Source organism: Passer montanus, unplaced genomic scaffold (assembly GCF_014805655.1).
Source record: "Passer montanus isolate IOZ18808 unplaced genomic scaffold, ASM1480565v1 scaffold2, whole genome shotgun sequence".
Taxonomy (NCBI): domain Eukaryota; kingdom Metazoa; phylum Chordata; class Aves; order Passeriformes; family Passeridae; genus Passer; species Passer montanus.
Window position 1 is genome coordinate 25,266,584 of NW_024366591.1, and position 14,381 is coordinate 25,280,964.

The 14,381-nt window shown below is 37.5% G+C and overlaps 1 protein-coding gene across 6 annotated transcripts in view; it reads right to left on the reverse strand.

Moving 5' to 3' along the window:
• Window positions 1–14,381, reverse strand: part of LAMA2 (laminin subunit alpha 2) — a 337,030-nt gene that overhangs the window by 215,474 nt on the left and 107,175 nt on the right. For all 6 annotated transcript variants that reach the window (XM_039706790.1, XM_039706788.1, XM_039706786.1 and 3 more), the window contains exon 5: window positions 521–700. In XM_039706790.1, coding sequence (XP_039562724.1) covers window positions 521–700 — 180 coding nt within the window. The remainder of the gene's footprint in view (window positions 1–520; window positions 701–14,381) is intronic.

Below are 14,381 nucleotides of genomic sequence, written 5' to 3' on the forward strand. Positions count from 1 at the left end.
ACAAAGCAGTGGAGAAGCCCAGAGTATGGGTATAGTATGAGTTTAAATGCTGTATCCATTCTTTTAAGCTAAAGCAAAACACAAAATGTTTACTGCTACCTTCATATGATATGAAAAGTGTTGCATTCAGACCCTATTATTACTTATAGTACAATTACAAATTCTACTCAAAGGGAGTGTTCAAGGCATGCTAAAGGTAGCAAAGGATTGAGTGGCAGAAGAGGCAAGAGATACCAACAGCAAACACTTGCCAAATACCTACATCCAAATGTCTGCAGCCAGAGGAGCTGGGTGTTTATGTTAATAACACCATTAAGCAGAAAATGCAAAATTGCTAATTCTTCTAGAGAAGACAATAAAATAGAGTGCACAAGGAATTCTCCAACACCAGGATCTTGAAAGACAACAGCAGGTAATCCTCAACTCCCAAATTTTCCTATGGCAAACAAAGGTAGGTACAGCACTTAAAAGTGTGAGATAATTTTTACACATGTCTGTCTACTGCCTTGCAAGAACTTACCCTCCTTGTAACAATGGGATCAATTTCAGCTGGATCTTTGTGTGCAAACATCATTAAATCAGCATTTAGTGTCCTTATCCTCTGGAATCTCAGGCGAATAAAGCGAGCAGAGGTGAACTCCAGTAATTCACGTGACGGATCATCAGCACTAGGTCGTCCATTAATTAGAGAAGTGTGAATCTGGAATATTATTAAAGCAGTAAAGAATTACATTACATCAATTTTGTCATGATTAGGCCAAAAAATATCACTACAGGCATTGTGTTAATGCATTTGTACATGCAGAATAAATTCTTTCCTTAGAAAGTAGATTTCCCTCAAAATATTCCATGTGTCCACAGACCTCAGCTATGATGAGTCTTTACAATAAAAAACACTTAGAGCAAAGGAAAGTCATCAGATACAAAAAGACTGCATCACACACTGCATATGTGTACCCAGTCCCTAAACCAAGTGTCCATGCTGCAGGCAATTCAGTTGTCCTCCCCCAATCTGAAACTAGGTAATCATACAACCAAATGGGCTCAGAAATTTTAAGCTAAGGGAATGTATACTTGCAATGGGATTCAGCATTCAACAGGTTTGCACCTCTTAGAGCGATCATCATCAAAAGGCTTTTGAACTTTTGAAATACTGAAAACTACAACAGCTAGATGAGACAAAATCAGCATTCATAAGCACTTCTCCTTTCCCACTGTCTCTTTACACATCTTCTCCTTTGAATGCTGTTCTCAGCAAGGTGAAACAATTTCCTGGGTTTCAACTGTTTTCACCTGGTCCCAGAGGAAAGTCTTTATCACTTCTGAGAACTTTGTTTATCATTTGTTTTTCCAAAGACACTACCACTCTCTCCCTACACTATAGTTTCTGTAAAGATTACCTCCCCCTTTCTCTGCCTGCCCTATCCTAAAAGCCTAGAAAACTGGGTAAGACTGTGCCTCCTTCATAGAGACTCTCTGACCCCAACTGGAGCATCAAGCACAAGGCAACAAAAAATAGGACATCTTCCCCTCCTGCCTTTGTAGTTGATCATGGCACATTAGCTCTGAATCAACTAAATAAAGCAGATGGGCTGGTACAGAACTGTTCTTGGTAAAGGCCTACAAGAAGAAGCATGTCAAGTATAGCAAAATACTGTTAATGAGCACCTAGAGGGAGAGAGGAAAGAAACCATTAATTTTCCTGTATTCTCAAGTGTTAAATTTTAATTGGGGCATTTTTATTACAGGCTGGTACACTGAAAGAATGTTCAGATGCTAAGCCAAATGTGCAGAACATTGGAATGAGTAAGAGAATTATTTATTCTTTGCAATGAACATGTGTTGCCTCATACCTCAATGCTCTGAGTGAGAGGTCAAGCTACACACCATTTTCTGTCATTGAACATGGTCATATCAGTGCTGGTTTAGGCAAACAGCTGCACTCCAAACACCAGCTGGCCCTCACTCAGCAGTGGCTGCCTCACACTGAGGAAAGAGACTAAATCTACTGCTCAGGAAAGCAGCAGCTCTTGGTTCCTGGAGTTTTTGGAGGTGCTGGATAGATGTACTGAACAACTACTGTCTTGCATTGCCTATGTGGTACTATCAACTCATTCATCTCAAAGGCAGGGGTCAAGAGGATGGTGCCAGACTCTTCAGTGGTGTTAGGATGAGGAGCAAGGTCTCTAAACACAAGAAGTTTCGGCTCAATTTTGAGGAAGAACTTCTTTACATTGGCAGTGGTAGAGCACTGGAACAGGCTGCTCAAGGAGGTCATGGAATCTCCCTCTCCAGAGACATTTAAAACTCACCTGGATGCATTCCTGTGTAACCTGCTCTAGGTGACTACGTTTTGGCAGGGGGCTTGGACCAGATGCTTTTCAGAGGTCCCTTCCAACCCTAACAATTCTGTGATACTGGGACTTTTACTGCCAAGAGGGAAACTGTATACCTCCTCATGTCCAGCATTCTGCTCCACTGTATCTACAGGTACACCAAATCACTGGGAACTACTCTGGCTGGCTGCCAGGAGCAGCCATTAATTATATCTTGCCTGTGTATGAATCAACACCTCTGAGTTTCTGCCATGTTACCTCCAGGAACAGGTGATATCACTACCTCCTCCTCAGATCATAACAATACAGTCACTGAGCTCTGACTCAGTTCTGCTCCTGACTACAAGTAACTAAAGGACACATCTTGAAACAAACAGAATAAAATGCTGTGAAAAAGACATGGTGCAAACAAAAGGTTATAAAAAAACCCCAGAGGAAGCAAGGAGGAGGTCCTGAATGAGAAATGTCTGGCTACAAATAGGACAAAAGCACATGACCAGAAAACTGCTCAAATCCCTGGTGAAGAGAGAGAGAACATGTGTGGAGAACACACTTCAAAGGAAGCCTGAAGAAGGTGGCAACAAGTCAAGTGGAAATTGACAGATCTTTCCAAATAAAGGAGAATTTTAGCAGAAACACATGCCTAAGAATTTATGCATAATATTTGCTTGTGAGCAAAGAAACATATTTCTTCAGAGTATTTTTTCACACTATCACTGCCTTCCTTTAAAAGAGGATCCAAGAGATTTCTCTTCTACTGCCAACAAACATACATGGGTTATGGTTTAAAGCAATAGAATACTAAACACTGAACTTTGATATTCCAGAGATAAAGAAGTAAATCTAAAGTAGTGCCTTGCTCAGTCTGATAGAAAACCATGGCACCATGGCAGTAATAAGCAGCATGGCAATCTGATTATCTCTTCAAAAAGACAAAAATAAAGACTTTGGGGGTGGGAGGAGAAAGATGCGGGTGAAATCCCATGTATCAAAAGAAGTACCCACAGAGTAATTACGTAAAAGTATTAATCCCAGACACAGCTTGACCACAAATGACACAGTTGACAATCAGCAGTCATACTTTTTGATTATTTTGATCTTTTTGATTTTAGAAACAACAAATTTAGTCTTCAGACACTGATGAGGGAAAAAAACCACCTCCTTGGAATGATAGTTTTACAGAAAAAAAATGGAAGTTAACAAAATAAAACCAGAGGTATTCATTTTAGAATAGACCCTATTTTTGCAAAGATTATCTGCCAGTAGTTCATCTATTTGGCAAGGCTAATCTAGTAAGATGATGACTTCCAGTTATATTATTTTTATGCTTTGTCTTTAAATGTTTCACAATTTAATTTTAAAACAACAAACAATTAAGTTCACATAATTACTGAAATGCAGCTATGTCCTGCATGAAATATGGCACCTGCTCAGATATGCACAGCAAAATGACACTGTGACTCAAAAACTTTCAAAACTAGATAGTTTTATCAAAATGAATCTGAAGCGAACATTTTACATTGGCAAAATTAATTACTCTAAATTATTTCTCCTCCTATAAACATCTGTGATGAAATCATTCATTTCTTCCTAGAAACATTTAGAATCAACTTGAAAACTGTCCAACCAAGTTGTTCCTACTCCTTGGAAAGAGAGTAAGGAAGAAATTAAGAATACTTTAGGAACATCTGTCATTATTCAGAAAAAACCCCTAAGAATCCTAATTTAAAGAAGTTTAAATAGGTTTAGATTTACAATATTTTCAATATGACTCTCCCAATGAGACATCACTGAGTTTTTCCAGAGCACACTTAGTCTTTTCATCTCCCTCCACTATCTTGCACCTGTTTGAAAGGCACTGTTCCCAGGACAGTGCACTTTCAGTCAAGACTCTAACGTGGCCCCTGCCCTCCAAGTATTTTTGAATTGGACTTGAAAACTGTTCCAGGGAACACAATCCTCACTAAGCACCTACCCCTCTGCCATATTAGATCATCACAGTACTCCACACACAGTTCCAGTGAAGATTTGCCCTCCTTGCACACATCAGCGATGGCCTGCCCTAGCTATGCCCGCGCTGCATTGTGAGCCACTCCACAGTTCTACAGCAGAGATTCCACAGCAGAGATTCTACAGCAATTCTACACAGATTCAAAGGTCAGTCTTCCAGGAAAATATTAATACTTTAATCCACCCACTGGGCTGCTACAACTTGGATAATCTAAGTTCCCATGAGGGAACAATGTCAAGTATTGTTCAGGTTTTATGGACAACTTTTATTTACCGTTTCCAAGACTGAAGTAATAATCATAATTTTGGGTTCTAAATGAAAGATACTTCAATTTCAACTAAAAAAACCCAACTTTTCCTTAACAAAGCATCTGTCCATGACTATATTCCTACAAATGGAATCTTTAGGAATCTCCAACATAGGCCAGAAGAAAACAATTATGAAAGACTGTAAGAAACAGAGCATTTCAACACTGATCACTCTAATACAATATGATCACTTCCTCTGACTAATCAGTGTAAAGGCTTCCTGAGCTACAGCATGAATCTGAGTCATAGTGTTTAATATCTACCACTTGCCCTTTTTTGTGTTAGAGCTCTACTCTCTTTCTCAACCATTATGTTTTTCATCACACATGTCCTTGTCCCAATGCAAGGAAATTTGCTGCTTAAAAAAACCCAACAAACATACCTGTCACTGGCAGGGCTGTTCTTTGTTTGTTTCCTTTTTCCTTTTAAACCTGGAACTCATAATTATTTAATTGAAAGTATTCTAATTTTTCATTTGAGAAAATTGTGAGCAGTCAACATATTATATTTTTTAAAATTACGTATGATAATAAATACACTTTTTTTTATCTGAGAACCGTGGAGATGTTACAAGTTCTCTACTCTGAAGAGAATTTGGTATAAGACGAGCCCATCAGCATTCATGCATAATTCTTTTTTTCTTCTTACATTTATTACTCTGCTTTTAGCAACACTCATTTTCATATAGTATTTTTCGTGTAGTATCATAAGCCGCTAATAGAACAAATTATCTTAAATTTTGCATTATCAACAAATGCTGCTATTACACAGTCTTCTGATTTTTTAGATTGCCTGCAAGAATGCTGAACAACAGGGGCACTACTAAATACATTCAAAGGACATCTCAAGTACATTAGAATCTCTGGACCATGTCAGAACCAAAAGACCTATCCAGCTTGGCAGCCTGCCCCATACAGCATCCAAGCCAGCATGCTAACAGTAAGATGAAGGCAAGCATACATAATACTTCCTCAGGGATTTGCTGAGCTATAGGTAGTTTCTATACATCTGGTAAGCATCAAAGTATTTCCATGAACTCCATCTCACCTTAATCCAAGTCCCCGTTCAATATCTATACCATCACTTAATTAGGATTTTCTCATCTCATTTACATGTTGTGGGGAAAGAGATACTTCCTTTGCTGGTTTTAGATCTGCCTTATACTAAGCTCACTTAATACTTCCAGTTCTGAAATTGGAAAAAAGAAATGTATCTTTCTACCAGCTCTATTCTTCATTTCATTTCTTTACTACTAATTAGCTTTGCACAGGTATCAGGCTTCAGGATCTGTAGTTTCCTTAGATGACAGGAATAGCTACTAAAAAATAGTGTTTCATTTGATGATCCATGGTCCTCAGTTACTGAGAATATCTGACAGTGAGGAGTTAAATAATAACTGTTATAATTCACCTATTTTAGCCTTGAGTTCCTTTTCACTGCTCAATTTGTCCATTTTTTCTGCACCTCTTCAGTTAACAATCTAGATTGCAACTGTTTCTCCAACTCCTCTCCTGTAAATAATGTTTCCAGTGCAGAAACCCTCCTGACAGTCTATAGAAAAAACTGATTCAAGTCATTAATTTAGTTTTTCAGCGATGACCTTATCTTTCTTGAACGCTCTTTGATCATCTTTCAGCCCACCAATTCTCTGGCAGATTTCCTGAATCTGATGCATCTGAAAAAAGATTTACTTACACTCAGTCACTCAGAATTTTTTTCACATCTTTATTGCAGTTTAACATTTAATTTGCTGGAACTTATTTTCTTACTTCTCTGCCTCATTTGCAGGAAAAGATACAAATTACACCAGTTAATTTTGATATCTATTATCTTTCCCTGTTTTACACTTTACACATGATGTATGATTTCTGGGACAGTTCTAAAATGTAGCATGCATGTGTGTGCAATTACATAGTTATTTGACAGTTAATTATTTGGACCAGGATCTGGGCTCTGTTTTCAACTAAACCATTTCAGCTGCACTGATAACATTCTGGTTTTTAAGAAACACTCTTTTGCACTACATTTTATTGTGACACCTAGAGAGTCTGCCAAAGGGTTGTAGAAGGTTGATATTATATTCTTATCCTTCCTTCAACAAGAACAGCTCAGTTCCACACCTCTGGGCAATTGCTGATACAACATTAAAGAGATGCTGTCCCAGTTTAGGTGCTGAATTTTAGTTCACAGAGATCTTGTACACCATTTTATTTCTGCTGACTTTCTTGTGTTATTAAATTATAGTGCCTCTCCTCTATAAGCCACTCAGTCATTCCTAAACAGCTCCTTGTTTCTGTCATGCCTTTAGTGTCACATTTTTCTAACATCTTTTAAAGGCTGATATTAATTATCAAGGCAATATTTCTAAGCTGCTGGGTCTGGATACTGGGAAATACTTGGATCCATCCAATCCTAGCTTCTGTAACAAGCACACCTGAAAGAGCTTGCAACGTGCTCCAGCCAGCTGACGATGAGACCTACGACTAGAATTTCACAACACTTTTCACTGGGTTTCTGCCAGTGAAGAAGTGACAAACAGCCTAAGAAACTTCTTGCAATTTCTAGCAGTAGACAAGTCCTATATACTGATGAAAAAGGACTTTACTTGTAATAGGTCTTCAGGACAGAGAAAAGTATTAACCTGCACCCCATCAAATACTTTTTTAATGTTAACAAAATCTTCCTGGGACTTCTCAAGTCTAAGCAAACCCTGCCCCTCTCAGGCTCTATTTACAGGACTTACAGGACTGACTCTCCAAGTCCTTACTTGTCTTCCCAAACATTTTCTGGACGTGTTCCAACATGTCCGTGTCTATCAATTACTGAGGACCCCAGAATAGAAATAATTTCTTCATGTGTGCTCTCATCACCTCCCTCAACCTGCTGGTGTCCTGCTGGTCTGACTAATGTAGCCAGGATACTCTTGGCTTTCATTGCTTGCAAGGTCACCTTGCTGGCTTCTGTACCACTTAGTGTACACCCCTACTCTCACTCAGCTTCCTCCCAATGCCCCTGGGTTGTGTAGACACAGCTGGCTCACATCTCATTGAACAGAGCCCCCAGCCCACTGCTGCTAGCCTGCATGCGACCAGGCACTGAATTGTCATGTAGCTGCCCATCTGCAGGCAAAAATGTCCTGATGTCAGCAATCACCAGTTTGCAGACTTCACCATCATGGGAATCTCCATTTCTGAACCAACAGGCACAGACTCTGCCTGCCTCTCTCTTGTACAGTTGTGGCTTCAGGCTGCAGAGTGCCAGATAAAATTTAGTTACTCACTTTTGTCACGTCTGATGCTGTGCAGTCTAATGGATGTCTACAGACATCCTTCTGCAGTCCTTTACTTGGTGACACAAATACCCAAACGTATCACCCATTCTGAAGGCAAGGACACTCTCTTTCTCCCTCAACCTCAGCAAGGTCCAGACAGTTCTTGCAGTCTCAGAGGTTAAAATCTGCATCCTGGCTCTGGAACTCAGCCTGACCTGAGGGCTCTGCTGTACTGGGCAATTGTGGCAGCCAGTGCTGAGGACTGTGCCCTGACTGTGCCTCACCACCACAGCTGAGCAGCTAAAACCACTCTTTCCACCCCTCCTTCTGTGTGTGTTTCTGGCATGAAATGATATCCAAACCTGCATCATGTTGGCTGCCTCTGTTGTTAATGCAACAGTGAAAATGCTGCCATTTGGCACTAACGTATATTATCAACTGCTGAGTTACTTAAAATTAACATACTTTAACAAAGTTTTAAAGAATTTTAAGTATGTACCATGCTCTCACACAAATTTAAAATACCCATGTATGAATCCAAGTGGTGTATTTTTCTACTTAAAGCTTTGGTATTTGAAGCCCATTACTTTGCCAAGCAATTTGAGTGCAATCAATTTCAAGCTGTTTGTAGGATATAAAAAACTCCAGCTGTGTGGCTGTGTGACATGGAAGTTTTTTTCTCACTTTCTTTTCAAGAAAACTGCACTACTAACCAGTATGCTTTTCACTGATGATAAACTGGAAGATTTAATTCTTTCATAAAAAGAGAAAGTTACTTAGTGTAATTTGTTACCAGGATGGACTGGGATGATCATTCTACAACCATTTTTGGCTAGTAGTGCCAAAGAACTCCCTTTGTTCAAGTACTCAGTAGATTATTTTTTACATTATATCCAGACTGTGGCCTTCAACCTTGGCACTCTGTGTAAGGCAGTGGTCTGACCCTAAACTATTGTCAAGAAAGGTCAATGTTTCACTAAAGTCTAATCTCTGAGAGCAGCATACAGGAAAGAAAAGTTTCTGTCTTGCACAAAAGGTCTTGCAACTTGATAATCAGGGGTGGAGAAGACAAAAATGTCAGCATTAAAATGATCTAATGGAAAAAGTAACCCATGATTTACATTCTCAAGTTATGCAGGCACATCAGTATGAAGATGAACAACTCTGAAAATAAATTTTTCAACAGGTGATTCAGTAGCTCTTGTAATTTTCCTAAGCAATACCACCTTTAATTATCTGTTGCAAATAGCTCATTTGCAGTAGACGGAAAATTACTGCTGATTAATTAATCTCTTGGTATCTCATATTTAATCCCTAAAGTCAAAATTTCTGTGAGTTTTCTTACTGCAAGACCTAATCTATCATTAGAGCTGATTTCACAACTAGAATAGTAGATGAAAGCATATGCCAGAACTCAGCAACCAATTTTTCTTCATAAATACATATTTATAATAACAGTGTATAAGAAATGGTATATTTGGCAAATTTTGCTGTATTTCTAATAAACATCTCACTATCTTAATAAATTAGTGGTTTGCTAAGTGAAAGCACAACTCCCTTCTGTGCCTCACTAATGATTACAAGAGCTGCTTGAAATGCAATGCTTAAACTTGCATTAAAATGTCAAGGGCTATGCATGTCAGATTGTATCTCAACTAATTCATTCCCCCTAAGAATACAGGCAAATGTCAGTTTAACAAACTGTTTAGCAAATACTATTGTGTCATTGACAACTATACCCTACAGCTTAAGCTAAATAGGGCTTCATTGCTTCAGTTTTGATTAACTTGCTTTTGTCATTTTTCCCTTTCCAATTTCACTTGCCTATTCAAGCCACTGCTTTTTTATGGCTCCTGAAATTTTCATGCTTGTCACTTTTGGACAAAAAACAATTTGTCAAAGACATCATCCTACATACTTGTAAACAGACTGCTCATTGTCAGAGCAATAGTTATTAATAAATCACAGAATAATAAGAAAGTTGATTACCTTGAAAGTGTATTTATATAATGTCAAGTTTTTATTTTCTTGTTGTAATTGTCTTACTTAAGCAGAAACATTGCATCAAGCTGTAGTTTCAGCTAGTTATGCCGACCACAGTTTATGAGGGACTCAGACAAGATGCAAGGCCTGGAATACTGTACACAGCCATGATGGTTTATGCTCTACTGGCTCTTCTAAGTGAACTTAGAAGTGAGACTTCATCTCTTAAGACAGCAAAAAGGTATTTTGTGATCATGCCAATGGCAACTCAAGCTGCAAAGCATGAAAATTATGTTAGTCTGAGTTCTGATCAAGCAGAGCTAAACACCTAGGCATTACTGAGTTAAACATGACCACCTCCCTGCTTAAAGGATGAAATGTAGTGGTCTGTTAAACACATTCTCCAAAATTGCTCAAAAAGCACAACGTTAAAACTCAAATTATGCTATTTTTTAAGAAAGGACTAAAGTGAGATGACATTACAAAAAAAGTGTATTTTTTCTTTACTACTCCTACAGTAGTACATCTCTTCTTGGACAATGATCATGAATAAGACAAGTAATTTCAAATAAGTAACAAAAAAGGAAGGTTATGTTTTCTTGCACATAATAATAAAAAGCATTCTGATCCTCAGATTTCACTGAAAGGCTTCTAAGTATGCCAAGCCAAATAATATTAAAAAAAATCTCACCCAAACAACACCCATCCCCACTTTTCTATCAAGATTTTTTGATTTCCCTTATTCATTGTATGATTATCCTAAAAGCTCATGGCACTTGACACTATATTTTCCCCCCTGAATGAGATACACTGTGGAGTCTACCATGGAATTACAGACAAATCGTGGCCAGTACAGTATTGTGACCAGTAGAAAGAAAATCCACAGGATCTTTTAACAGCTGTAAGCAGTTGCAAACTGCTGCCAAAAACAACTGCTGATGTAAAAGAGGGAGAATGTGAGGATTTAAGCTGTTCAAACAGTAAACAAGTACATCTGCTCCTGAATGTTATCATTAAATAAACTGTGGTAATATGCTTTACATTGATGCAACATTCTTGTTTTGAACCACAACTCTGAAGAATTTTAGACTAAAGCAATTCTAACAAGACTTTTTTGAGGTTTTTTGTGATGGAAAAGTTCATTACAATTACTGTATAGTGTTGGACTCAAAGTTCGAGCAAAACCTGTGTCATGTCATTTGGAACATAAACTGATGAATACTTTTGAAAACCAGATGGGATCCCTGTGAATGGGAAGCATTCGTTTCCTTTAAAACCATTTACAATGACTAAAAAGAAAGAATAAATAGGACATTCAGTTGTAGAATGCAACAAACTTTGATACCTCTCCAACTGTGAACCTGACCTGTTCAGACTTCAAAGATATTTTACAGCAGCTACTAGAAAAAAAGTCAGGGGAAGGAAAAAATCCATTTCTGAGTAGCAGAGAATGAACAGTCCAGGCCAGGAATGTAATCAGAAATCTTCTGTAAAACACAAGAGATTAAATAATTATGTGCATGAAATGTGCTTTTTGTTCTTTGCTCCCATCGTGATTAATTGTTGGAAAGTTACAAAAATAGTAGTGCTTAGTTTAATTACAAAAAACTACACTTGGCAGGGTTTTGTCAAGCTCTCAAATGCCCAGATTTTTCAGATTTCAGTTATGATACATTATATAAAATTACTCATATAGCCAATTATTGTGCTGGTTTTTGCTGGGACAGAGCTCACTTTCTTCACAGTATCTTGTGTGTAGCTGTGCTTTAGATCTGTGATGAAAACAGCATTGATAACACAGAGCTATTCCAGCTGCTTCTCACCCTGCCTCCCTTGGTGAGGAGCATGGGGATGCTTACAGGGTCAGCTGGGGACACAGCTGGGACAGCTGACCCCAACTACCACAGGGATATCCCCCACAACGTGATCAGCAATAAAAGTTGGGGAACAAATCTGCCATGGCCTTTCAACTGTTCTTTTGGATCTGTTCTTCCTTCAGAAGATCCTCCAACTTCTAAAACAAAGAAAAGCTCTACTGTGGCTACTTTGTTATGTCCCTCCGTAGGAAGCTCAAACCATAGAATCCACCTGCTATGGATTTGCTGTCCTTGGCAGTCTTATATCTCACTTGGCTATCAGCTTTATTATTCTGATGTGCTTGAAAATACTTCTCTTTGGAGTTTTTAGGCCTCCCGCACAGACATTTTTTGGTAGGAAAAGGCAGTAGTTTGGTTCTTGACTCTTCTTTTGCCTTACTGAGATTTTATGTTAATTTGCAAAATTCCTATTTTCCTTGCTTTTATATGATGTCTTTCAGTTTCTAATGCCTATTAACACTCAGGTATTTTGTGCTGCAACCTTTTTGGATACTCTAAAATCTATTCTTTTTTTGCAAATAGCAAGCATAACCTCCTGCATATTTAAAAAGATAACATACAAAAATATATTTCTACCCTCAGAGACTACTTTATAGTCTTTTTTCTCTTTCAAAATTTTCTTAACATTAAACAGTGAGAATATTATTGCCATTTTACAGAACAGTCTTTAAAGAACAGTATTTTGAGCCATCCTGCCTTGCACCTCTTCTCACAACATTTCGAGTTGCATGCCATAATCTTAGTTGTACCATTACATTGCTTCTTGAAAGAACATTCAAAGGGATTTAAAAATCAGTCTTTGTGACAGTTAGCCAGCCTATGGGAAGCTAAGAATAGTTTAATTTTAAACTATAGTGGGTTTTTTGCCTTTTTTCTTGCTTCAGAGCCTCCTTACATGTTCTCACCACCTTGATTAAGTAGGACTGCAATCCTAACTTTTCCTACTCTTCCTCAGACATGATACACCAATTTTCTTTGGCAGAGAGTTGTTTGCTGAGACAGTCTGTCTACTTAGCTACTTACCCAGACTGTCCCTCTGCTTTCTTCATTTAAAAGTTCTTAACTCTAGACCTCAATCAAATAATTTGATATTTGAATTTTGAGTAATTTTTCCATTGGTCCACAGTGTTTAATTGGCTAACTTTCCTTCTATTGAATTTCTGTAACATTTACCATTTAAACTGAAAATTCCAGGTAAACTATGCTGCTTGGTTCCTCTCCTCTCCTCTCCTCTCCTCTCCTCTCCTCTCCTCTCCTCTCCTCTCCTCCTCCTCCTTTGCACTGACAAGAAAGTATACCTACATTTGGCCTCAGGCTGATATATTCATATCTCCCTGCTTCAATGATATTTTAGTGATTAAAGTTACTCCTTCACGTAGCCCACCTGGCTTTTAATGAAAATTGTCAAAAAATTGTCAAAAAAAAATATTTTTTTTTGACAATTAAGCTATTCTTTCGCCCAGTAATTTTCCATGGCAACATCTAAAAAAAAAAAAGAAAAACCAAGCAACCTACTAACAAACAAAAAACCAACCAAGTAAACAAAAACAAACAAAAAGAACTCAACCAACCAACCAACCAATCAAAAAAAAAACAAAACAAAAGAAAAAACAAAACAAAACAAAACAAAAAAAAAATCCCCACCCACAATGGATCTTCAGTTCCTCCAATCAAACAGAAGACAAAATACCCCTCACCAAATACCTCCCACTACTCTTGTTTTGCTGTCAGAATGAAATCTATTATTGTCGAAAACTCAGCTACCAATCCTATAAGAGAAATTTGGGTCATTCAAGTAAATACCAACACTTAAGCATGCCAGTTCCCTTTAGAATGCTCAAAGAGTATGTTGAACTATAAACTACATTTACAGTCATGAATCCTCCTTTTAAAATTTGGAAAATCTGCCACAGATCTACATAAAGACACATAACGCTTATCTTTTCAGTAAGCATTGTGGTCAATTAACAATAGATGATAAAGAAAAAAAATATTCTAATCAATTTGACTTCAAACTGAAAGACTGCTCTGTATAATATCTTTTCTGCATCTGGCAACTCATTACTTTTTAAGTATTATGATTCATATGATTCATCAGTTTTTCTTTTCTTTCAAGAAATGGTAGAAATTACAAAATCAGTTTCTGCTCAGGGAGAGAAGATGTGCCAAGATAGAAAAGCAGGCTGTCTAACTACACAAAAGAAACTTTCATTCCAACTTGGCCCACACAGATGTACCAGTAAGTATCCTGTCTCTTGTTTACACATTAATGGGATGCTGCAATAATACTTATACTCAGCTTTCCACAGTTTTTTCCTCTTTGCAGTATAATTTAGAAGTACATTTCATATTTTTATATAAATTCTTTTTTTCTGTAGTATTAAATATCAAAAACTCAAGTTCAGTATGAACTACCAACTTGAAAATATTACTTAAGTTTCCTTTTTCTTAGGCAAAAAATAGCAGTGAATATTGCTATAATGTAAGTATCAAATTATCAACTTGCAAAATTAGTTGTAGAAGTTTTGAATAAATTATTACAAAGACAATTCTTATTGTGCATAACAAAATCATTTAAAATTCTATGTTTTCAGT